Genomic DNA, 25,407 nt, shown 5'->3' on the forward strand with positions numbered 1-25,407 from the left:
CAAGAAGTTATAATGCAACAGAAAGTTCATCATAGGTGGTTGAAGCAATGTGATCTTAATACCAATTTTTTTCACTCTATAATTAAATGGTGAAGGTCAAGAAATGGGATTAATGGTTTGCTAGAGAATGGTCAATGGTGTGAGGATCAGGTGGTTGTTAAGGAAAAGGTTAGAGAATTTTTCAGAACATTTTCAATGGGGGAGAATAGCAACAAGTCAGGTTAGATAATACAAATTTTAAAACTATTTCTAGAGAAGATGAAATGTTGGTAGGAAGTATTACAAAGATAAACGTTGTGACAACTTTAATTTTGGCTTTATAAAATTTGTTGGGAAGAGATCAAGAAGAACATAGTCACATAAAGTTATTGATCTTAGGCAGCCAACGCTCTTAGAATGTAAGGGGTTAATGGATAGTGTGCTTGTGGCCAATGAAGTTCTAGAGGAATGAAGAGAAAAAAAATAGTTACATATTTTTTTAAGTGAATTAAGAGAAGGCTTATGAGTCAGTAAGATGGGATTTCATCTACTATATGTTAGGAAGGTTATGTTTTTGTGAAAGATGGATAGTCTGGGTAAAAGCATGTTTAGAATCATCTTCGGTGTCAGTATTAGTGAATGAGAGTTCCAACTTAGGAATTTAAACCACAGAAGGGGCTAAGATAAGGAAACCCTTTAGAAAATTTCTTGTTACTTATAGTGGTAAAAGGATTAGTAGGGGTTGTAAGAAAAAGCAACTGAGAAAAATATGATAAAAAGTATGGCGATTTGGGATAATTTGGTTAAGGTGAATATGCTACAATACGCGGATAATACATTATTTTTCTATAAAGTTAATACTTAAAGTGTGTTTATTATAAAGGTAATCCAAAACTAATTTTAATTAGCATTTGGCTTTAAGGTAAATTTTCTAAAGATTAAAATTGGAGGGGTGGGAGTTAATCACAATCTGATTCAATGTTTTGCGGAAATTCTTAATTGTGATGTAATGAAAACACCATTTAAATATCTGGGAATGTTAGTTGGGGGTGCCACAAGAGATAAATTCTAGAGGATGTGGTGGAAAGAATGAGGAATAGATTAGGTTGATGGAATGGTAAATTTGTATCTACGGCAGGTAGGATATGCTTAATTAAATCGGTGCTTTCATCTCTCCCTCTGTTTCATTTATCTTTATATAGAATGCCAATAATGGTGACGAAGGAGATAGTGAAATTGCAGAAAAAAAATTTATGGGATTGAGGTTTGGAAGGTAGGAAAATAGCATGGGCTTCATGGGAAAGTAAATTTGATGATATTATAACTTGGGAGGTAGGAAATGGGATGAAGATTAGTTTTTGGGAAGATAAATGGGCAAATAATGAAGAACTAAAAAATAAGTTCCCAAGATTATTTTCTCGAAGTACAAACAAACAGAGATTTTAAGTTGTATCAGGTTAGGGGGTGGAATAATAACAATTGGTTATAGAAGTTATAATGGAGAAAAAATTTATTTGAGTGGGAAAATAACCAAGCGCATCAACTCGCACAAGTTTTGGAAGACACAAGTTTAAACATGGAAAAAGATGATAAGTGGCTATGGAAGGAATGAGATACATCAAATTATACGGTTAAATCAGCATACAAAATCTTAAAGGGCGAAGTAGTGGGGGAAGGCATGTCCATGTACGAGAATTTTTAGACGATTAAGGCACTATCTTCAACATATACCACAACATGGAGGGTTTTGGAAAATAAGTTTGCTACAAAGATAAATTTGGAAAGATGTAGAATAATTATAGTGAGTAATATTGGCATTATGCGTGGGAGGACGATGAGAAGTGAAGAGTTGTTTGACTATTACGGATATGTTATTAATGTGTTGTGAAATATAATGGGAAATGGTTTATTGGATTATGAAGGAAAGAAGAATTATGGTAAGTTATACAGTTTATGGTTGAGAGGGGTGGTTTGATGCATGTACGTGCCTACTACATTGTAGCAGTGAAGGTATGAACATTGTAGCAGGATTGGTGTTGGTGGATCAAGTGCTATCAACATGGTGGATCAAGTGCTATCAGCTGTTCAAGTAAACAATGTGAGGAGTGAGAAACAGGGTAAAATAAATATGAATCTCTTAAGTATGAGCAATACTCAAAGAAAAACAAGGACAGATCAGAAAAAATAAATTGCAATGAAGGACACAAGGATTAATTCCATAACTCAAAGTTCTCAAATATAAATGACTTACTAGAACTCACATTAGAGTTCTCTTTATGAATTTAAGGAGCGATTTTTTCTTTGGCACAGCCTCCTTTTCTAACTCATTTGATTCACCACATATCAAATAGACAGCTGTGTTCTTGACCACCAATCCATCACCAAAAGTCACAAAAATCTCCACTTTATCTCCTGATCCTAAATTTGACATTATGTCAGGCCAATCTTCATCATTAAAGGAAATTACTGTGCCATGGTTGTGTATTTGGCATGTGCACTTCGTGTAATTAACAATTAAGACAGTAGTAAGTTCAGGTTCAATGATTTCGGAGGTTGATAAATAAACCACACACAAAGCCATTCCCTTCACCACACGATCTTGAGGCACAGTGAAATAAACAGAATGTCCATCACCCATATGGGCCAACCAATAAGGATCGTTGTCACCTGGGAGAGAAACATCACATGACTCACTGCTTGCAAATACCTGCATCATGGGACAAACAAGGGCATGTTTAGTGAAGGAAAAATGTTATACATGATTGAAACAAATTTGGTTTATAGTTTTGTTGTGTATATATCACCATCATTTTGCATTTCTATTTTTGTCTCTCTTAGTTTATATTTATACGATCATTGGGAATAAAAAAACCATGAAGTAAACAAGTAACTGGAAATCAATTTGCATGTACTTAGGATAAGTATAATCACTTGGTTATTTGATTATTCAACTAAAATACTTTTTGATGAAGTCGTGGGGCTATAGAAGAGAAGGGTGCTAAAAGTTCAGTAGTGTAGTTTCTACTAGATACTTCATTAGGATTATTTTATGTTCTCAGAAATAATAACTAAAATGATGATGAAGGTAATAAACAAAGGGAAAGCTAGAGAAGAACCTTAGGTATGCTATCGCTGACAGTATTGAAGAATTCTTTGTATCTTCCAACGCCAGTCAGAGAAGCCTTGAACTTATCCTTTGAAATTCCTGATTCTGTAATATTTGCATCATATTCGACCAATATAGTTTTTACTTGCTCATATAGTTCAAACTTGGCGTCACATTGCACCAAAACACTTCGAAGATTTGCAAGGTTGCTAAGCAATGGTGAAATATCATCCCAACTATTATCCACCATATCCATGAAGGAATGAATATAAGATAAGGGATTCATTGTTGGCGACATCAGAGACCGAATCACAGAAGGAAAAAAATTATGTGATAATCCCTCAAATCCAGGTAGGAATAAATATGCAAAGCTTTTTGAGCTTACAATTGAAAAAGGCACTTGTTTCACATCTGTATTTTCAGAAATTAGAGTTCTCAAGGATTCCATTTGCACTATATCTTTTTCCAATAGGTCAATTTTCGAACAACCAGATATAATGAGAGTTTTCAAAGATTTCAACTTACATATCTCACTGGGGAGAGTGCTTAGACTTGTACAGTCCTTCAAATTTAGCAGTATAAGATTGCAGAGACATCCAATAGATTGGTGTACTTGGCGCAATCTAGGACAATCTTTGAGAATGAGCTGTTCAAGACTTGGTAGTCTCGAAAAGTCAGGGGTTTTTGTCAAGTACTTCGAGTGACTAAGATTCAGGACTTTTAGACACGCCAAAACCTTCAAGAATATTAGAAAAGAAAATGAAAAAATTAAATAGTTATAAGTGGAAACAAATACTATTTCTATTTTAAGCTGAGTTTTAAAAGAAAATGACACGTAATAAAAACCTTGGGGGTTTCTTTCCAAAGGAATCGAAGAAGACTGTGTTTTAAATCAATCGCTATTGCATCATGCAGATAAAAGTCGTTAGGTAGGTATTTTGAAGAAAACCTTTGCAGACTGATCCATCTCAGTTTCTTAGGATGGAATTCGTAATCTTCAGCGAATTTCAGCAGTCTTGATGGGTCTCTTACCTCTAAAGGATAACGTTCGAAGAAATCTCTTCCGTTATACAATCTCTGAATGACTTTTGTACCCGGTGATGAAAAGAGCTAAGAAAAACATTTGTATTGCACATGAGAAATCAACCACTTCCAAAAGAAGTTTCAAAAGCATAGATTAAGAATATTCTTACAGTGTTCTCTGACAGTACATGTTGTAAATCCTCATCAAACCACAGTCGACTGTTCTTCCTAGATTCCTCTCTTGAAATTTCACTAATAATTTCACTTCCCATTTCTCGTAGCAAATGATGCATTCCAAATTTGTTGTTTTCTTTAACTTTGATGAGGTTACGCTTTATGAGAACTCTTATTCCACTATCAGGGTCTACTCCACAGCCATTTAGGATCTTGGTAACATAGGCTCTGCTTTTACCAACAAAGACACAACATACATCAAGAAATAAATCTTTTTCTATTTGATTAGATAAACCGTCGAAGCTTATTTTCAATATCTGTGGAACTTCATGCTGGGGAATATTGTCTAATCTTATCAATACTCTATTCCATTCATCTTTCGTCCTTTTGTATAAATAAGTTCCAATGACTTCGAGAGCTAGAGGTAGTGCTCCACAATAAGCAACTACTCTTTTTGCAAGTACACGGTATTCTTTTTTTGGTTTTGGTTCTCTAAATGCGTGCCAACTAAGAAGCTCGAGGGACTCGTTTGCGTTCATTGGATTAATACGAAAAGCAGAATCAACTTCATGCATACTCGGTAGGTCTTCTTCTCTCATTGTAATGATTATTACAGTTCCTTCACCGAACCATGAACTAGTTCCCCAGAGGCCTAATTGGCCATAGTCATTCAAATCGTCAAGTACAAGAAGCACCCTTTTCCCATATAGTCTTTCCCAAATCATACTTTTTCCCATCTCAACGTCACTTATCTCCACCTTTGTTTTTACTACATCTGAAAGAAATTGTTCTTGTAAAGGAACATACCCTCTTGTTTGACTAACTTGTGCAATATCTTCAATGAAACTTTTCTCCGTGAATGTACCATGAATTTGATTGTAGATGGCTTTGGCAAGAGTGGTTCTACCCGATCCTTCCATTCCACATATCGCTATAGTAAAAACTTGGGTGGATTTACTTTTTATGGTTAGAATCACATCTTTCACACGGGATTGTAATCCAACTGGAAATTTAGTTGTAGACAAGAGTGGTAAATTAAGAACGATCTTAACAATTTTATCCACTAGTTCTGCATCACTCCTTCAAGTTCAATAGCAATCATAGAAGAAGTCATGTACTAATAAAATTGAATTACAAGCTTAAAATATGATTGAGTAAGTGATTGATTTACCTGTGATTGTTCTCATCCCATCCAAAGAAATTTGCAGCTTTGGTGAGTGCGTGGCTCCATCTGGAAATGCCATGCTCCAGTTGTTGTCGTGAGAATGTTTCCTGTGCAGTTGCTTTGAAGGCTTCACCAAAATCACCCTTCTGAAGACGTACATCAGATGGCTCAATTTCGTAATAAACGGGCAGAACATGTCGGTAATAAGTTTGGTGCCATTTGATGATTTGTTGAAGCTGATGAAGACACCAAGCAGATTGAGAATAGGTTCTGGTGAAAACAACAATTGCTACACGACAGAGATTGAGAATAGGTTGTTGGATGTGCGTTGGGTTGAGTGCATTGGGGTGGTGAAGGAAGGTGGTGAGGCCAACAGCAGAGAGGGCAGAATCGAGATGAGAAACAAATTTCCTTTGGATGTCTTCTCCATTGAAGTTGATGAGCACATCGTACATCCGTGGGAGTTTGGATGATGAAGAAGCGAATTCCATGGGAGGAATTGATGACGTCATCAACTGATAGAAGAAGAGAAAGCAATAATGCAACACAGTCAAAAAAAGACACAAAACCATTCAAAGTAGCCCAAGACTAATTCATTTATTTTTTATAGTCGTGGAAACTCGTGAATTGCAGCACCCATTTTACTTTAGAAAAATAATATAGATGTAGATTATTATTTTAATATGAATGAATTATATAAATGAAATGGAGAGGGGAGGGGTATATTTGTCCGTTAAGGGAGAAATGAGGAAAGAGGGATCTGTATAATGAATTATGGTTGTGCAGATGGTTTGGCGAGTGAATCAGAGTCACTATCTCTCTCTTTCTCTTACACTACACAGTGGAACAACTCACCAAACTACCTAAACTTTTCTTCATACTCTTGGCCTTCACATTTGCTTAGTTTTTTAATCCTTCTTGTTTTTAATCCTTTATGAGATTTGTTATTAATAAACAAGTTGCTCTTATTGGCATTCAAAATAAATTGTTGCACGTTTTGACTGACTTGATATCTAATGAAAAAGTTGCCTTGGATAATCTAAGTAAGCTCAGCTTTAGATATACAATAAAAACTTTGGCAAGGGAAAGCCTCTGTTGTTGGTACAATGGTCATAGAGGTACTATTTTTTTTATTCATGTTAATTTTAATTTAAGGGCTGCACCCCAACAATTGTTTCCCTGCACCTCATCATATTTGGAAAATATTATTTTACCCTTTTTAAAAATGATTTCCACTTACTTTATTTAAAATATTTTTGAAACATATTTTTCACTATACATTTTATGAATTTCAAATTAATTAATTTAAAAATAAAAAAATTAGGTTAAAAATAGTTTTTTTTTTTCTAGATTTCTTATTTCAAAAATAGTTTTATGTAACACTCTACTAAAAAAAAAACTTAAAAACGACGACTATTTTAACTTTAAAATGGTTTTTTTAGCCGTCTTTTTTTATCAATGTCGCAGTCTTATGTTTCTATGTAACCACAAATGACAACTATCACATCCGATGTCTTCTTATCTTCTTAGAAGAGATGATACTTCCATAAACAATTGTAATTTGAACATCTTAACATCATTGCTTTTGAAGAGTTGACTTCAATTCCTTTGATGGAGTTCGCCTCTTCTTCTTCTTCATCATCATCCTTCTTAAACTCAGAACCCCAGTTCAGATACGATGTGTTCATCAACTTCTGGGGAGAAGACATCGGTAGAAAGTTGGTTTCTCATCTCCATTCTGCCCTTTTACAAGCTCAAGTCAAAACTTTCATCAAGGAGGGGAATCTGCAGGAGGGAATGGAGCTGGAAGAACACATGCGAGAAATAGCAGCCTCTAAGATTGCAATAATCGTTTTCTCCAAATCATACACTGAATCTACCTGCTGTCTTCTTCAGCTTGAAAAAATCATTGGATGCAACGAAATTTTTGGACAAATAGTTGTGCCCGTATTTTACGAGATTGACCTATTGGACGTACGAAAAGCGTTGGAAGAAGCTGCACACAAAAGGTATTCAGGAGAACGACTGAAATTTCCATTGTCCAGGCGGAGCTATGAACTCAACAGACCTGTAGGTATGAGTGGTTTGGATGTCAGAGATTTCAGGTAAACAACTGAATTCTTCGTACTTTCATCTGTTTGAGACTGAATGAAGCATATGCTAAGGTTGTGATTTATTTTTCGTAATACATTACCCTTCATCTTCAAGGCATGATGCTGAACTTGTTGAGCGAATTGTTAGCCGCGTTCAGACATTGCTGGACTATAAAGACTTGTCTATTACCCAATTTCCTGTTGGATTAGAGTGGCACGTGGAAAAGGTGATTGGATGTATTGAAAATCATTCCACCAGAGTCTGTATGATAGGAATATGGGGAATGGGAGGATCAGGTAAAACTACCATAGCCAAAGCCATCTATAATCGAATTTATCGTTCATTCATCGGTAAGAGTTTTATAAATCTTAGACAAGTTTGTGATCAAGAATACGACTGTGATTTGCAAGAAAATGTTCCTTTTGATCTCCTAAAATCCTACCTCCTAAATCCCAACTACAAGAAGATAAGCGTTGCGATGAGAACTATAATCCAGGATGAACTTTATCGAAGAAAGTGGCTGATTGTGCTTGATCAAGTTGATAAAGTGAGAGAGTTTGGCCTATTAGAAAATCTCTGCGAGAGGCGTGAATGGTTCGGTCAAGGAACTGTGATAATCATTACAGCTAGAGATATTCGTTTACTGAACCGACTCAAAGTTGATTATGTTTATAAAATGGATGATGTTATGAAGAAAAAAGAGCCCCGTAAGCCTTTTAATTGGCATGCCTTATGGGGAAGCAAAACCAAGAAAAGGCTTGAATGAACTTGCAGAAAAAACATAGTTGCTTATTGCGGAGGACTACCACTAGCTCTTAAGGTCCTTGGTTCCTTTATGAGATAGGACAATGGAAGACTGGGAAAATATATCGTCAAAACTAAAAAATATTCCCATTGATGAAGTTCAAGAGAAATTAAAATAAGTTTAAACAGTTTACATGACATGGAAAAGAATATTATGAAGATTGATTCAGATAAAATCTAAGTTGAAGTTCTGCTAGATTTTCTAGTGATTTCTGATCGTTTGAAGAATTACTATTTTGGATCGTCTAGTACTTTTTTTTTTAATTTTTCTGTAACTGTTGACATGTGAAAGAGGCGAGCCCAGCCGAATTCCCCAAACATCCTATCTATGCAATAATCAAGTCTCTAGATACAACTAACTAGTCTTATTTGCATGAGATTAGTGTAAAAATGCCTTCAAGTACTAGTGATTTTCTTTGAAGACTATTCATTGTGGTGAAATAATATCTCTGAAGTAATGAACATATAATTTCATATCCACTGTTTTTCATTTTGTGTCAGATTTTTTTATTTCATTGCATTAGTGTATCTTCCTTTTGTAAGTGTTCAATCATATGTCACGTGCTCTATACATTCATTTTGTTATTAAAATTGAATATATAATTAATTATTTTAATCAGACAATGCATGAATATTTCATAGTTGATTATAAAAAAATTAGACTTTTAACTTTTTCTTAAAGTTTAAAATTGCTTAAAATGATTGAACTAAATCATTTTAATACGTAAGACTAAATATGTTAAATTATTTAAAATTATAATTTAGTCTCTAAGAATAAATCTCTAAATTGTTTAAAATTATAGGTACTATATTATTTCAATCTTTAAAAGTTAAATTTATTTTTTTTAAATTATAGAAACTTAATTATAAAAATATTAGAACTATAAAAAAAAATTACATACGTTTTCCTATAACTAAATTATAAAAAATAAAAATTAAGAAATGTTGACCACAACAATTTAAATTCATTAAAAATACTTTAGTCTATGACATTAATTTATCTTGACTACATTATAAGAACTAAATTATCGTAGTACATATAATTAAATTATAGAAATTAAATATTAGATGAAATATAATTATTTTCTATTTTTGAGTGAACCTATTCAGCTTAAAAAAAAAAGAAGTTACACAAGCCATACAGTTTAGTTACATTTTAGGTTTTGGAGAGAAGAAAATGAAACTTATGTATAATGATATTCTTCTTTCAATTAGAAGGAAGGCCTTTACTTCCTGCACTGCACCTTATCAAATTTGAACTTATCAAATTCTGCACCTTATCAAAATTGAACTTTAACCTGCACCCAATTTTCATGAAATAACAAAAATATCCTTAAATAAAAAGGAGGTACGGATAAAAATACATTGTGAATCCTTTTCCCGAATATGTTTTTTTCATTCCAAAATTGCTTTTCCACAATAGAAATTTGATTTTTGAATTTTATTTAAGATTTTAATTTCCACAACACAATCTATTTCGGATCTAGTTTCCCAAAATATATTTTTTTCCAATTCTGGATCTTCATTTCCAGAATGAAGGGCCTTTTTGGAAATTAAAAAATATGTAAGGTGCAGGTTCAAAAAGATTGAGGGTAAGAATTTGCCTAGAATGAAATAGCTGTTGTAAAAAAACCCTAAAATAAAATAAAAAAACGTGCAAAGATGGAAATATACAAAAGACCTAAAGAACTATAATGCAAATGAAGGACAAATACAATAAAGTGATTTTGGTGCATGACAGGAGAAGAATGACACCAACAAGTTATTTATGAATATGAAAAGATAACAAAAGGTTAAATCAAAAAACAGACGACTAACACCATTTTATTTTGATAACTAAATATATACATATTCATATCTACATGAAACAAACATTACTAATTAATATTTATCGATTTGAATAAACCAAGTGACTGTGAGTAATTTCTTGTCCTTGGTGATCGTGAGATTGCACAGTACTATCTCAGAAAAGACTATGATTGTTTAAAGGATAGGTTCAATATTTTGACAAGACAGACTAAAAAAAGTAGTCTCAGCAAACATTGATATGCATACTACTATATTTACACAATACATGGCATCAACCACATATATACACTTTGATGGGTGTTCAAGAGTCAGGACGCCATGAAACAGCAAAAAATTAAAACAAACAACTTCGGCAACAATTGCAGAATTCAACATCCTGCTGCTGCATTGCTGAGCAGATAAAACTACCATATAAAGTTAATTTGTGACCTAATATTCCGTTAGTCTACCTTGTAAGCCCAACCATGTTTGTCCAAGAATGCCTGAACTGCTTCCTTAATGGCCAAGTTTGGCACTAACTGTGATTGATCAAGTGGTTCCCGCGTGATAGGGTCGAATTTACCCACCTGTATAAGAAAGTTGAAGGATTGTACACAGGCTTCATTGAATAGGAAAACATTCAATAAGAAGAAATGAGAAAATCAGGTTACCTTCTGAAGGTGTTCAAGAATCACTGCTCTTTCATATGTAAGCCCACTTGGGGTGATTACAGGATCATGAAAAATGTCGAGTGTGATTCTACAACATAAATAATCTGGCACCTGTAGACTCAACAAGCCATGCTGTGTGATTAATAAACATGGCAATTTCCAAAAAGAAGATTTGATGAAGACAAAGAAAAAAAGAGACATGGACACACCTCAGTAGGTGTATCGGCTTCTGCAGCTATATTGAAGACTACTTCTAAAGCCTCTAATTGTTCCGAATGGGCAGTAGTGGGATCATCTACAAATCCTTCCCTTTGGGAGAATTCGAGAAAATGTTTTTCCTTCAGAGCAGACTCGCAAGCTTCTCTGAGACATTTAACACATCTTATGACAACACTTGACATGAACACTAAGTAATAATCACTAATGAATGTTATAGGCAAACTAAAATCAGTGTGCATTTAGTAATAAAAAATATATTCAGAGACAACAAAACTGCAAACACTGCAAAACGACCCTCAGATAATAGGCCCGACAATCACCAGAAAAACATACTTCAAACTCTGCAATTCCCATGATCGTTTGGACGATAATCGCTCCCACTCATGGTATTTTGCCTTTGCAAGCTCTTGCCATATTTCTTCTACCATATAGCCCTTGGGATTGGCACCCCTCCCGAGATCCAAAGCCTTAATTATGATCACAAACAAAACAGAATCATCAGGTATTTGAAATGAAAAAGAAAACGGGTAAAATGACTGTTTGTATCTCAGAAGAGCACAGCATAGAGTAGATAATTAAGAAAGTTATATTAATTAGCTGTGATATCAAATTCAAAAGGTAGGAGCACCATGTCCATTTTCAGCTCCGTAGGTAAGCCGATATTTAGACAATCTGTCATATTAGTCATTTTCAATAAAGTGAAAATTTCAGTGAGGTAGATTAGTTTCTATTTTTCTTTTGCTTTTCTACTTCTATACCAATCGAATAGTTTATAATATCTTCGAAGTAACTGTAAAAGCTGTCCTTTTGTCACTTTATTTTGTTACTTTCTATCTGTATACTTATGTTACCAGATATACACAAATATACATGTGTATATATATATATATATATACATACACACACATATGTGTGTCTTTGTTTGAATATGAAGAGAGATCCCTCAAGTATCTATCCTTACATATCTATTATCAAGTTAGTATCAAAGCACATCTCCTATGAGAAAAACTGTCCACGGCCTTTTATACCTATTTGACATCTAGAGCCCGATGGACTTTATTTTGTTCCTTGTTCTTCGTATATTTATGTTACACGATATACACAAATATATATATGCATATATGTGTGTGTTTGAATATGAAGAGAGATCCCTTAAGTATCTTTCCTCACATATCTATTATCAAAGCATATCTCCGACGAGAAAAACTATCCACAGCCTTTTGCCATCATTGGCCACCATCCTTTTCTCCGAGTAATACGAATCATACAATTCTTTTCCCCCACGATGCGAATCGTCAAAACAATCGTTTTTCTTCCGAACCACTATGAAACCACGATTCTTATTTGAATCATGACTTGAATCATGATGAAATTGCATTAAGGTTTCACCCCGAACTAGGTCGGGTCATGTGACCTAGTTTGATAAAAAGTCCAAATTTGCTTTCTTTTTTAGCACAAACTAAGTGAAAATAGATGTGTAATGGTCGTTTGTGCTTTCCTCCGACCATTAGCACAAAGTGAGCGGAATAGTGGAATATCTGAAGTGAGCATGTAACCCTTTCTACTCTTCAACAACACGTCTTGGTGCATTGATGTTGCTCCTTTTAGACGGTCCCTTCCCTTGCTTTACATGTGCTACTGCTGCTGAGTCAGTTATCTATATAAAAAGGGAGCCTAATATTACTTGAGACTATTGTGAATGTCTTCCTACAAATAGGAGCAGCAACAACACTTATTTTTTGGATGGCTATAATGCAGAATTATAAAGCCATGATTATAGGAATCTTATACAGCAATATGTGGTTCTTTTGTTATTAATTGTATCTTTGCATGTTTATATGTCTTGTGGTTCTTTTGTTATTAATTGTATCTTTGCATGTTTATATGTCTTACATATTTAAGTATAAGTTACATTTTTTTAATGCTTATGAATCTTACTATTAATGATAAAAAATAATTCACAATTCAAAATATAAGCTCTCTTAATACATATTTTGTATCTCGATTCAACTACCATGAACAAAATATTAATAACAAATAAAAGTATCACACTTTCCACTCATTTCACTCTCTTTCACCCAGTCCAACCATCTTCACTTTCCACCCTCTTTCCTTCATTTCTTTCATCTTCCACTCCCTCACTTTTCATCATTTAATCCAAATGCAGCTTAAAGCTAGATTGATGGCTAAAAGATACACTCAAATATATATTCTACATTATGGGGATACTTCTCCTATGGTAAAAATGAATATTGTCCGACTCTTTCTTGCCATGGCAGTTATTCACCATTAATCACTCCATTAATTGGATATTAAGAATTTTGTTTCTTCATGGTTACCTACAGGAGGAAACTTACATGGAGCAAACTATCTGAGATTTTACCTCAAGGAGTGTTTGGTTGGTTAGAAAATTGTGTCGGTCTCTCTACGATCACAAGCAATCTCCACACACAGTTTAGAAAATTTAACCACAATATTCAAATCTTTGAGTTGAACCACAACAAATCATTCGAATTTTTACTATCATACTCTCCTGAAAAATATGTATACTTAATTGTTTATGTTCATGACATAGTCATTACATGGAATAATACTACCAAAATCTCTCAAATAAAATAACTTTTATGAAATCACTTTCAAACCAAGGATCTAAGATGTCTCAAATACTTTTTGGGCACTGAAGTGGCTCAATCAAAATAGGGTATTGTAAATTCTCAAAAAGAATATGCTTTAGATATTCTATAAGAAACACACATGATTGACTGTAGACGACCCATGGATAGTCTTATGGATCCAAATCATAAATAGATAGTGAAACATGGTGAAGCTTTCTCAAACACAAAGGAATATAGAAGACGAGTTGCAATCTCATATTACTAGACCTAACTTGTCTTTCATAGCGGGTGTGGTTAGTCAGGGTATATAGACTCCTCATATTAATCATTGGAATGTTGTAATTTGAATCCTCAAATACCTTTAAAAGGTTCCAAGATAAGGTCTACTATCACAAGATTCAAGAAATACCTAAATCTCTAGGCAGGGTCTACTAGAGACAGAATCTCCATTACTAGATATTGTATTTTTATTGAAGGAATATCATTTCTTGGAAAAGAAAAAAAAAATCCAAGTGCTGAAACTAAATATAGGACAATGGCACCACTCACTTATGAACTTGTGTGGATAAAACAATTCCTCAAAGTGCTGAAATTGTGAAATTCAGCAAATGACAATGTATTGTGATAATCAAGCAGCTAGCATTACTTCCAACCCTATGTTTCGTGAAAGAACCAAAAACAAAAATTACTTGTCATTTTATTTGAGAAAAGTTATTGTCCAAAAAAGTTTGCACTTAATAGTTTGATAGCACCAATAATCAACAAGTAGGTATTTTGAAGAAACTCTTAAGATGACCTTGGGTTTATTCTATATGTTCCAAGTTTGGTACATATAATATAATCTATATACCCTAGCTTGATGGGGAACGTTGGAATAGTTTACATTATCTTTGGATCCAAGTCCTACAGGTGGACTTTATTTTGTTTTTTTTCTCCCTTTTTGTACTTTTGTTGCAAGATACACAATTATATAAATGTGTTGTGAATATGAAGAGAGATCTAAGAGACTTCTAAGAGAGAGATCTGACGTTTCTTTTCTCACATTTATTCACAAGTTAAACAACAATAAAAGTTTGAACCATGTTAAATGCGCATTTTGTGACTTAAATTTGTATATATTATATTCTTCGTGAATCACCCCAAAAGTTTAAATCTTAAAACTTAACAATATCATAGTCCCCAGGGTGATAGATGATATTTTGACTAGTCGGTGCCACTAATCTCCAACAAACCCAATGACCACTTTTATATCACAGTTGATTGTTATAGATGTCACCATGAGCTAAATGAAGGACATGTAACAGTTATGAAGAATGAAAGTATAAGCAATATTGTTTTGAGAAAACCTAACCTAAACTAAACATGACTCAAAAGGACACCTAGTAAAATGATTCAAGTCATAATTTGTAGAATAAATTCGGCTTAAAAAAGTTTCAATCCCACAATATACAACCGATTTAGTATTCAATATTTTTTTTAAAATTAGGTACCTAATAAATTATTAAATCTTGGTTTAAGTCCCTGAAAAAAGACATTCATTTGTATTTCACCCTTCTATTATGGTGACACTTTTAACCTATCCCTGGAATACTTTTAGATTTTTCTTTTGATCCCTCAACTTGTTTTTTAAGATAACCAATATGTTTTCTATCATAAGGTGACATATCTTCTGTTAGTATCGGTGACAAAAAGGACTTAATGCATATGATTTCTCAACACTTCAGATTATGTGACACGTGTTTCAACTTGAAAGACATGTGGGTAGTAGAAATAACACACGTAACAAAAGTGACTTAACCAAAAATATTTAGTTTTATCATATACTCAATTTGAAAGAAAAAAAATTGGGTACTAACAAAATCATCATATATTGGGGACCTGAAACTTATTCAAGTCAATAAATAAACCATGAAGAATCTTAAGGTAAATCATAATATGTAATTTAGAATTTTAGATTAATAAAAGATTTCATTAATTTTATTATTTATCATTGGATTGTGATGGAACATTTCTCAAGTGTATGAACTTCTTAAATTCACTCGTCACAAACACAGTAAGCAACAAGAAATTCTACAAGTTTAACACTTCAACCGCATGATTTTACTAACAATCAACATGGTAGTCAAAATTGTGTTCCAACTTGTAGTATCACGTTTTTACCATGCCTTAGCAAGTTTGTGCATGCTCAGAATCACTGCTTTCAGAGTTTCCCGAGTTTGTGTTCTTTTATGTGTCAACATTCAGCAGTGGATCAAGTTTCTTTCTCTTTTCTTCGTTTTAGGTTTTTGTAAAACTAAGTCCATAAAAAACCAAGCCCTAAACCCAACTTTTCTGTAACCCCCCACACTAAAATAGAGGAGATCACCTTCGGTAACCTGACATTAGTGCATCTTCTTCAACCTCCAGCACAAAATTTGTGTCCTCTCTCAACCAAGCCCTGAAAGCGTTGCATGAGCCACTGAACCAGATCTCTTCTCAGCCAGGACTGAGGCTTTACGACTCTCTGGGTGGTTCCTCTGCTTTTGCTGCTTTGTTTGAGCGGTTCATTGGTTCTCTTTCTATGGACAAAATGAGGATCTTTTGAGGGATTATGATTTTAATTGGGATGATATATTTTAGTGGTCTAGTTTAGGCGTTCAAAGTTGTGTTTTGTACTAGGAGTAATCACATACTGTAGTATTTTACATTGCATTGTTTGTTATTTATGACTTCTTAGTTTTGTACGGGGTTTAGTCATTGACTTTCACATACTTATTAATCTATGATTATAAATTTAAGCTTAATTAACATTTGGTGTGTTACAAGGGTTTTCTTCTCTCATTATGTTATGCTATATATATGCATATATATGAATTTTATATATCTTATGGAATCTTACACTCATTACGATTCCACAATTTTGTATCTCCTTTCCGAGTCTGAATAGATCTCGAGTTTAACTACCTTGACAAGCAATTAAAAATTAAATGATTTCTTGCAACAGATATAATATAACAAACTAACAAATGTGCAAGAAACACACCGAAAAGGTGTTTAATGTCGACAAACCTTCTCCAATTCTTTTATTCCCTTGGCAGATTCTTTTCTCTGAAGCAATGCGAGCCCCAACATATAGTGGGCCTGAAATTTATAGAAAAAGAAAATTCAGAGGGAAACAAGACAATCAACAAACACAGATTAAGAATGAAAAAGTAAATGATCAACAGGCAACAAATAACAGATATATAATATAGCCACCAACAACTTCCACCAAGAAAATGGTTTTACAGAATTGCATACAGCTCTACTGCAAACCATTACAAAGTAAATATCCCAGAATTGCATACTTATTCCAAAGTTAGTCCAGATGGTACACCACGCATGCACATACACTCATATATATGCACACTCCATTAATCAAACACATTAGTCCGAGGTTCTGATACATGCTAGGCTCTGATATATGACGGGAACAGTTGAATACTAGCTAGCCCATTCCCCCAGCCAAAAATGACAGTTCCCACAAATGTCTTTCTTTAGAGTAGAATTTGGAAGAAATGTCCATGCCCTTCCTCTAGCTCAGTTTCTCATCCGTTTTTGGTTCCAAGTCCTCTATCTGTTGTAAGTGCTCAACATCTTTTCTATCTTCGTGCAGTGTTCTAATTTTGTCTTGCTTTCCAACTTCATTAGTCATCTTCTATGTCCTCTTCAATCATGAGCTCACGACATCATCCAATTAAAACTTAAATTTCAAAGATTTTAGCATTATTGCCTATTGTGATTATTGATTATGGATATGTCCTCCATTTTGGGATTTTTTTTTCAGCATTTATATTTGGGTAAGATAAACTATTTTATTAGTACCATACAGTATTCACTATAGCAGTCATCCTGCTACAGCAATTATAGTGTTGGCCACTCCACACCACTATTTAAGATTGAAAATGATGGTTTATGTTGAAATGTAACCAAGAAAATTAATCTATTTCTATTTCTAGATCTAGGCTGAAGATTTATTCCCATAAATGGCTGGTTCTCATTTCATAGAATAGGCAGATTTTATTTCATATGTATGCAGTATCTATCCTCTCCTATTTCCTTAATTAGGTGAGATGAAGACTATAAATACTTTATAGTCTCTCAGAAAATACAAGTTAAGAATACAATTCAGATGTATTCCTTTCTTCCAAATCTTTCTTTAGACATGGTATCAAAGTAAAACCATCCACTGTGACTTGCCCCATATCTCCCTAAATGTGGAGTTTTACTTGAATTTCCTCTTCTCATGTCATAAAATGCTGATCCTATTTTGTTTGTTAACAATTGCTACTGTTTTGCTCTTGCTCCTTCGTTTTGACCCTCCTTGATATTGGATTTCTCTTTCAAAATAGCCACTTATTTGTTTTGCAGCTGCCTCGTTCCTGTTTTGTGTACCCCTTTTATTGTTGCCTTCATTGCAATATTTGGCACTTTCATTAATTTGTGACACTTTCCTGCTGCTTAATTGCAGCATGTAGCACCATCAGCCTGTCCCTTTTTTTTCTGTTCATTGCAGCATTTGGCAGCCCTTTTTTACAGCCCTCACTGCAGCATCTGTCACTTTATAGGCTACATTCATAACAGCCACTAAGCAATAGCAAGGAAAAATTGAAATAAAAGTATATGTGTGATATGAATATACCTCCTCAGTTAGCAATGTAATATAAAAACACTAAAGTTGTGCTATCAATGTTTTCACATAGAACTACTTCACATTTTATGAAGCTCCAATATTTAATACCTCATTAGTTAATATGACACAGGTACAATTCAACGTGTATACAAGGATTCAGAAAATTCTTACAAATACAATATATGATACAGCCTAAAAACATTACCATAAATTAAATAAACATATTTTATATAAATGCACAATATTTGTACAGAGACATTGGACATTGAAAATTTTTCATTCAAACATAAATATGTATATCAGTGGATAATGATCACAATTTTTATAAAAAATGGAATCATAACCAAAATCCCAAATTATCTAGCTTTCTCTATATAGGTGTCTACCAATTACTATAACTGTGTAAGGAATACAGATGAAAAGGCATTCAAGTTATCAAAGCCATATCCCAAATGCATGGATCAATAAAAGTTCAACAATAATAAATAAATAGAGAAGAAAAACACTATCATATATTGGCATAAAATAAGCATCCATCACCGGTCTTTGCCATATTTTTAGTATCTAGGCTTTATAGTTTATATTTCAAGAATCCATGGCCATCATGAAGTTTTGTAAGCCATGGATCACGAAGTGCATACACATTTATTTAAAAGAAGCCTGAACTCTGTATGATTGTCTACCATTTACAATACTTTAAGAATAGAAAAGGAAAGGCATTCAAATTAAGAAAACTACCAAAATCATATCCCAGATGCATCGATCAATAAAAGTTTTAAAAAAATGAAAAATAATCAGGTCCATATTGATATCAAATTTGAACCAATCTTTTCCATTTTCTTTTAAGGATAATTTCTGTCATTAACTATACCTTTAAGGACACAGGAGAAGGCAATCAAATCATCAAAGTCATAGTCCAGATGCATCTATCACTGGAGGTTCAAAAAAATTGGAAAATACTATCACACATGTATTACTATCAATGCATCCAGCTATATTTTTCATCTTTTGAGTATCTAGGCTTGGTAATTCACAGTTGAAGGCTCAATGACGAACATAAAGTTTGCAAGCCACAAACCACTAAGCACAAATGCATCTATCTCAAAACCAAGACATAATGAAATGTAGCCCACTCAATTCTAAAGGAAATTCCACATTCTTTCTTAAAAAGTGGGTTTAGGGGACCTAACTCAATCCTATAAGGTGAGGTATCCACTCAATTATGACTCTATCTTAGCTCTATCTTTGATTAATGTCAGGTCTTCAACCCACCCCCCATGCAAACATGCCAACATTTTAAGTGTAGAATTAGATATTTGTAAGTGGTCTAATAACAACCTATAAGAAATGACACAATAGGTCCAACAAACTTCACTAGAATAGGTCATCATACATAAAGTGGGAATCTACTCCTAACTCAACCCAACATAACAGTCTTTTGTAAGATGACATTTGCAATCACTTGAATATACTCCGTTTTAGTCATATCTCTAGACTTCTAAGAATCACCAACACACTTAAATCATCAAATGAACCTACACTAAAACCACGTAAGCTAAATAATTAACCAACACGTGCACGAAAAAAGGAACTACAAAATCACAAGGAAAATCAGCAACAAAAACCTTAACTGAATTGCTGTCCAACTGAATTGCCTTCCGAGAATCTTCCTCTACTCTCTCCCAGTCACTACAACCAAACCAAACACATTAACAAAGACCATCCTAAATAGCATTGCAATCTCTAAATTTCCGAAAAATTACACGCATCAAATTAAATTAAAAAAACCACAAACAGGCGCGAAATGAAAAGGTCACACATACTTGCGCTTGAGATGGCACAGCGCGCGATTCGTCCAATAAATCGGAACATTAGGGCACAGCGTAATCGCCTTCAAACCAAACAAAAAAGGTGATTTTTTATCAATTACTCAAATTCCCGTTAAAGATAACCGGAGAAGAAGAAGAAGAATACCTCGGTGTAAGCATCGATGGCAGCACCAAAACGGTCTTTCTTGAAGTAAGTATTGCCGTTAATACGAAGCTTCTCCGCTTGTTTCGCCGCCGCAGCGTTTGGCCCCATTTCGCTCACTTTTCTATCTTTCTAGAAAATTCTATTACTCGCAAATGGATGCATACAAATAGGGTGTTTAATGCGTGAAAATATAAATTAGATAATAAATAAAAATGGTTGTGTTTGTGTTTATGGATTGTGAGTTATGGAGAGAGAAGGGAAAATGTTCGAGAATTTTCCAGGGAACGAAGAAGGAGAAGCAAGAGAAAGAAAACCCAAGGAAGAGGAACGAGGTAACGCGAACAACAACGTGTCGAGGAAGTTGTCGCTGTTGACTCACTAGCGTTTCATTGTCAAAGGAATAATAATTGTAAGGTTTGGTCTGATTGGGCTATTGGATACAGAAGAGAACCTCACATTGGTCCTCCTGTCAAAATATAAAACTTATAGCTTCTGAAAATATATTATAATAATAATAATAATATCTTAAAGTTACTTTATTATTAATAGTTAAAATTTATCAAAATTATAAGTAAAATATTGGGTGTTTATACATTATAAACAAATTATTTTGTAATCTCATCACAAATCTTATAATGTTATAAGCTTGTTCTCGGTTTTAAGAATATTACATCAGTCTTTTAAGTTGTAATGATTTTTAGTCATTGATTTTGAGGATCTTATCATCATGTTTTTTTATTTTTTGATGGTGATCTTTAGTAGGGATGTCAAAACGATCACGATCCAAGTTCAGCAATCCGTTACCATTTAGATGGCTAGGTTAACTTTTTGAATTTGTTAACTCGTATTGGTCTAACTCGTCTAACCTGGCAACTAGGCATGCTATAGGCGAGTCTGCCCTTTTTTATTTTTAACACCTTTAAAGAGAGATCTAATACCTTTTTAATAAAAATGGGTGGTGGTCAATGTTTTATATAAAACTTTATTTACATTAATTTCTTTATACATTATTTGATTCATTAAATTATTGTTCATATTTATTTTATTTTGTTAGATATTAAATATTTGTTCATTAAAATATTAAAATTTTATTTAATTTTATTACTATTTCTTATATTTTTATTGTGCAGATAGTGATATCATTAATTATAACTAAGTGGATAAATTAAAAAGAAATTGGGTGAAAACATTTCTAACCATGTTTTGGGTTTTCCCACTACATCAATTACCTTATATTCTCCATGAGGATTGTATAAGAATCGAAGTCTAGGATTTAAATGGGGATTTAGAATATACAAAACTTGATTGGTGGGGTTTATAAGGAAATATTATAATGTGTGACATTTGAACTCAAACATAAATTGTTAAGTTAACACCTTAATCTTTTAAGAAGTACTCAAACTATATTGTATCTTTAAATCTAGAAAAATTACCTTAAAATTTTATATTTTTCACATTTAAAAGTTTGAATTTTTGTAACAACTATTTGGATTGGGAAGGGAATGTGTTATGATTTAAGGAACTAGATGTGTGAGGATTTGAGAGGAAAGTAAATATGTTTGGATTGGAGTAGGTTATAGTGAATTTCTGAAAAAAATCCGTTGAAGTTTGTGAATGATGTTATGAGTGTGAGGATTTTTTAATTTTTTTTAAAAGTGTAAAATGTAAGTTTACATAAATTTACTATTATATTTAAAAATAAAATATGTGATATTTTTGTGTATATTAGATTGTAGGTAGATAGATAAGTAAATATTTTAAGTGATTTTATAATATAAAAATGTTATATGTGAAGTGAAATATATATAAAAAAAATAGTTATATAGAAAAATATATAAAATAAAATATGAAAATATTATATAATATAATGAAAAATAATAATATTATTATATATATTATTACATAAATGATAAATCAAAAGATAAAAACAAAACCGAAAAATCACTGTTCAGGCCTAATTAAAATTTTATTTTCTACTCTTGCCGTCACGAACATCTTCAATCATATTTTAATTCTTCAACATTTTGGTATTTTTCACCTCCACTTGACAAGCACCCACCCTATGGTATTTTTTTATTAAAAGATAAATAATTTAAATACTGTATATTTTTTTCTTTTTTTTCATGAAAAAAATATTATTATTATAACAACCATTGAAAATAAAATATATTATTAAATTATAAAAAGATCTTTATTAAAATTAATTATGAACTTTAATTTTTATTTTATTTTATCGTAGGTCATTTTTTATTGTGTAGGTAGTTTTTTTAATTGTAAATAGTTATTTGAATTTTTAAAAAAGAACTATTTCAGAGGTAAAATTGTAAGAAATTTTGTGTATAAAATATGTGTATCCTCTTTATAAATATTCTAATAACTATTAAAATAAAAATATAGTATTATATTATAAATTTTTATTAAAAATAATTATAAAAGTAAATATTTTATTTTATTTTATTATAGATAACTTTTTTATTGTGTAGGTAATTTTTTATTGTGACTAGTTATTGGAATTGAAAAAAATAGTTATTTAAAATATAAAATTGTAAAAAATATGTAAAGAAAAGAGATGTATCCTCTTTATTTTATATATATATATATATATATTTCTAGATACAAAACTCAAATTGAAATTAAAAATACTAACCCTAATGTGAAAAATGCATACTACCAACCCTAATCCTAATATATAAAAAATTAAACAATGGTGCCAATAGTTGGAACATGAGGTGGTTGGACAAAGTTTTTCCAGTAAGGGTGAGTCTGCCAAACAACATGCATGTCTTCAATAGGAACCCCCTTGGTCTCTGGGAGAAGCTTGAAGATAAATAGGGTCATGAGAACGACAAAGCATGCAAAGAAAATGAAGAGTCCAAACTTCATGTGACAGAGCATGGAGGTGAAGATCTGGGCAATGGCAAACGTGAAGATCATATTGACAGAGACATTTACACTTTGAGCAGCTGATCGTACTTCAAGTGAGAAAATCTCACTTGGAACCAACCATCCTAGAGGACCCCAAGACCATGCAAATCCTGCCACGTACATGCATATGCCACACACAACCACAATAGCATACCACTTTGGCAACACTCCTGGGTTTCCATCAAGTCCAAATTTGCATGCAATCGCCACAGTAATCACAACCTAACAGATAAACATTTGTGCACCTCCTTCTAAAAAAAGAGTGCGTCTTCCAAACTTGTCAACAATTAGTATGGAGACAAGAGTGGCAATTGCATTGCAACCCCCAGTGATCATGGCAGACATGAGAGCAGCATTTGCTCCAAAACCAATGGTTTTAAACAAAACAGGAGCATAAAACACTATCATATTCATGCCAGTGAGTTGTTGGAAAAATGGAATGAACACCGCAAATGTGAGTTGAGGCCTGTATTGCCTCTTTAGCAAAGAAGCCCAAGGATGTTTCACAGCCTTGGAGGATTCCCTTGCTGCCACAAGATCTTGAAACTCCTCCTCAATGTCATTACTTCCTCGAATCTTGATGAGTTCCTTCTTGGCCTCCTCGACCAGACCACGTTCGATTAAAGAACTTGGTGAATCTGGAAGAAAGAATGCACCAATGATGATCATGATGGCAGGGACTGCAGCAAAGCCCAAAATGTAGCGCCAACCTTCTCCATTCTCCATTTTGGAAAATATGTAGTTGAGAACATTGGCCACGAAAATGCCAATGGTGATTGCTAGCTGGAACATCATGTTAAGAGCTCCTCGAAACTTATAGGGAGCAACCTCAGACATATAAATTGGCACAGACTGATTGGCGAATCCAATTCCAAAGCCAAGAAAAATGCGACCAACAATGAGCATCCAAACGTGTTGAGCAAAGGCATTTAGTCCAGCACCGGCAAGAAAGAGCACACCCCCAGAGATCATACTGAGACGCCTTCCGAAGATTCGAGAGACACTAGATGCAAAGAGTGATGCAACAAGAGCAGCCAAATATAGAGACGATGTGAACAACGTCAATGTTTGGCTGTCAAATTTGCAGTACTGGCTATCAGAAGGCTTCATGTTGTTCTCCTTTTCATACACTACAGGGAAGAACTTCTTCAGAAAAGGATCCATAGAAGTCACACCACCTACATATGTTCATGTCCATGTCATTGATAAACAAAAGAACAAGGCACAAATAGAAAAAAATTGTTCCAAAAATACATATGAACACATACCTGATATGCCAAGATCGTAACCGAAGATCAGACCTCCAAATGATGCTACCAAACATGTTATGAAGACCCTGAATGTGAGTCTTCCTGAATAGTTCTTTCCTCTCGTAGACCCAGTTCCGATCACACCTCCTGCCATTCTCAACCTTTTAGTTAACACTATACTTCTACTCAAATGAAAATCTCAATAAACAAATACTACAACTACCACTCTGAAAAGATACGAGAAATACACAAACCATGAACTTTATTTATAGGCCAATGTTACCTTCCTTTTCTATCTTTTAGTTTTTATCTTTGATCTCTTCCTAAATCATTATCTTTCTTATCTTTTAGTTATACATGATATGGAAGAAGCTCAGCAGGCTTACTAATGTATGGCTTAAATGTGATTCTGTCTTAGTTTGTGCTTCGTTTACTACTAGGACTAATGTTTCGTGATGGAATACTTGTCTTAATTATTGTGGAAAAATCAAGTTTAGGGTTACTCATATTTTTCGTGAAGGGAATGTGTGTGCTAATAAGTTGGCTAATTTAGGATTTATTCATAGAAAATCATTTTATTGGTATAATAGACTTCCATCTAGTTTGTTCTTAGAATTCTTTATGAATAGGTATAGTCTACCTATGTATCGTTTTTGTTTACATATGAGTTTTGGTATAGTCTCCCATATATTTTTTTTATTATTATTTTTTCTTTTTTTAAAAATATTTTTTTCATGTGATGACCGATGATTGTTATTACTTGAGATGTCAGCCTAGATGAGATGTCAAGTTGCATAGTGATGCCTAACATGAAAGATTTTATTAAAAAAAAGTCATACATTTGGGATAATGTATGAACTTATGTTTGTTTGTGTATTAAGTGTTGATGTTTATGTGGTATCAGGGATCTCCGAGATTCACTGATGATCTAAGTTACATAGACTAAGATATCAGGTGGTGAGAAGCTGA

At 33.2% G+C, this 25,407-nt stretch overlaps 2 protein-coding genes and 1 pseudogene across 4 annotated transcripts; 1 reads left to right on the forward strand and 2 right to left on the reverse strand.

The window, feature by feature from the left end:
- Nucleotides 1-1,871: 1,871 nt before the first annotated feature.
- LOC137818320 (disease resistance protein RPV1-like) lies at nucleotides 1,872-6,033 on the reverse strand. 2 transcript variants are annotated; one of them, XM_068621664.1, is made up of 6 exons: nucleotides 5,454-6,033; nucleotides 4,279-5,362; nucleotides 3,932-4,195; nucleotides 3,096-3,821; nucleotides 2,241-2,686; nucleotides 1,872-2,060 (listed from the first exon to the last, which is right to left on the reverse strand). In XM_068621664.1, the coding sequence occupies exons 1-6, from the start codon at nucleotides 6,017-6,019 to the stop codon at nucleotides 2,057-2,059; spliced, it is 3,090 nt and encodes a 1,029-aa protein (XP_068477765.1). In that variant the 5' UTR covers nucleotides 6,020-6,033; the 3' UTR covers nucleotides 1,872-2,056. The 2 variants fall into 2 exon arrangements, with proteins under 2 accessions (XP_068477765.1, XP_068477766.1); XM_068621665.1 differs by lacking the exon at nucleotides 1,872-2,060 and having other exon boundaries at nucleotides 2,153-2,686; nucleotides 4,279-5,285; nucleotides 5,454-6,017.
- A 912-nt stretch (nucleotides 6,034-6,945) lies between these two features.
- Nucleotides 6,946-8,825, forward strand: LOC137819606 (disease resistance protein RPV1-like). The gene is made up of 2 exons (XM_068623504.1): nucleotides 6,946-7,552; nucleotides 7,656-8,825. Exons 1-2 carry the CDS (start codon nucleotides 7,059-7,061, stop codon nucleotides 8,305-8,307), a joined length of 1,146 nt encoding a protein of 381 aa, XP_068479605.1. The 5' UTR covers nucleotides 6,946-7,058; the 3' UTR covers nucleotides 8,308-8,825.
- A 1,483-nt stretch (nucleotides 8,826-10,308) lies between these two features.
- On the reverse strand, nucleotides 10,309-24,592 carry LOC137818293 (sugar transport protein 12-like; annotated as a pseudogene). Its single transcript, XR_011082052.1, has 8 exons — nucleotides 24,457-24,592; nucleotides 23,003-24,366; nucleotides 19,915-19,935; nucleotides 16,687-16,758; nucleotides 11,357-11,490; nucleotides 11,014-11,167; nucleotides 10,805-10,915; nucleotides 10,309-10,720 (listed from the first exon to the last, which is right to left on the reverse strand). The product of XR_011082052.1 is annotated as a sugar transport protein 12-like (transcript).
- Between the last annotated feature and the right edge of the window lie 815 nt (nucleotides 24,593-25,407).

The sequence above is a fragment of the Phaseolus vulgaris genome, chromosome 10 (assembly GCF_000499845.2).
Source record: "Phaseolus vulgaris cultivar G19833 chromosome 10, P. vulgaris v2.0, whole genome shotgun sequence".
NCBI classification, from domain to species: domain Eukaryota; kingdom Viridiplantae; phylum Streptophyta; class Magnoliopsida; order Fabales; family Fabaceae; genus Phaseolus; species Phaseolus vulgaris.

Excerpts from the sequence above, each read along its gene's own strand:
- LOC137819606 (XM_068623504.1), top strand. The coding sequence starts at position 7,059 with ATGGAGTTCGCCTCTTCTTCTTCTTCATCATCATCCTTCTTAAACTCA. Across the intron at positions 7,553-7,655 it reads TTGGATGTCAGAGATTTCAG|GCATGATGCTGAACTTGTTG; the intron begins GTAAACAACTGA and ends TTCATCTTCAAG.
- LOC137818320 (XM_068621664.1), bottom strand. The coding sequence starts at position 6,019 with ATGGTTTTGTGTCTTTTTTTGACTGTGTTGCATTATTGCTTTCTCTTC. Across the intron at positions 4,196-4,278 it reads ATGTACTGTCAGAGAACACT|CTCTTTTCATCACCGGGTAC; the intron begins GTAAGAATATTC and ends TGTTTTTCTTAG. Across the intron at positions 2,687-3,095 it reads TCAGCGATAGCATACCTAAG|GTATTTGCAAGCAGTGAGTC; the intron begins GTTCTTCTCTAG and ends CCCATGATGCAG.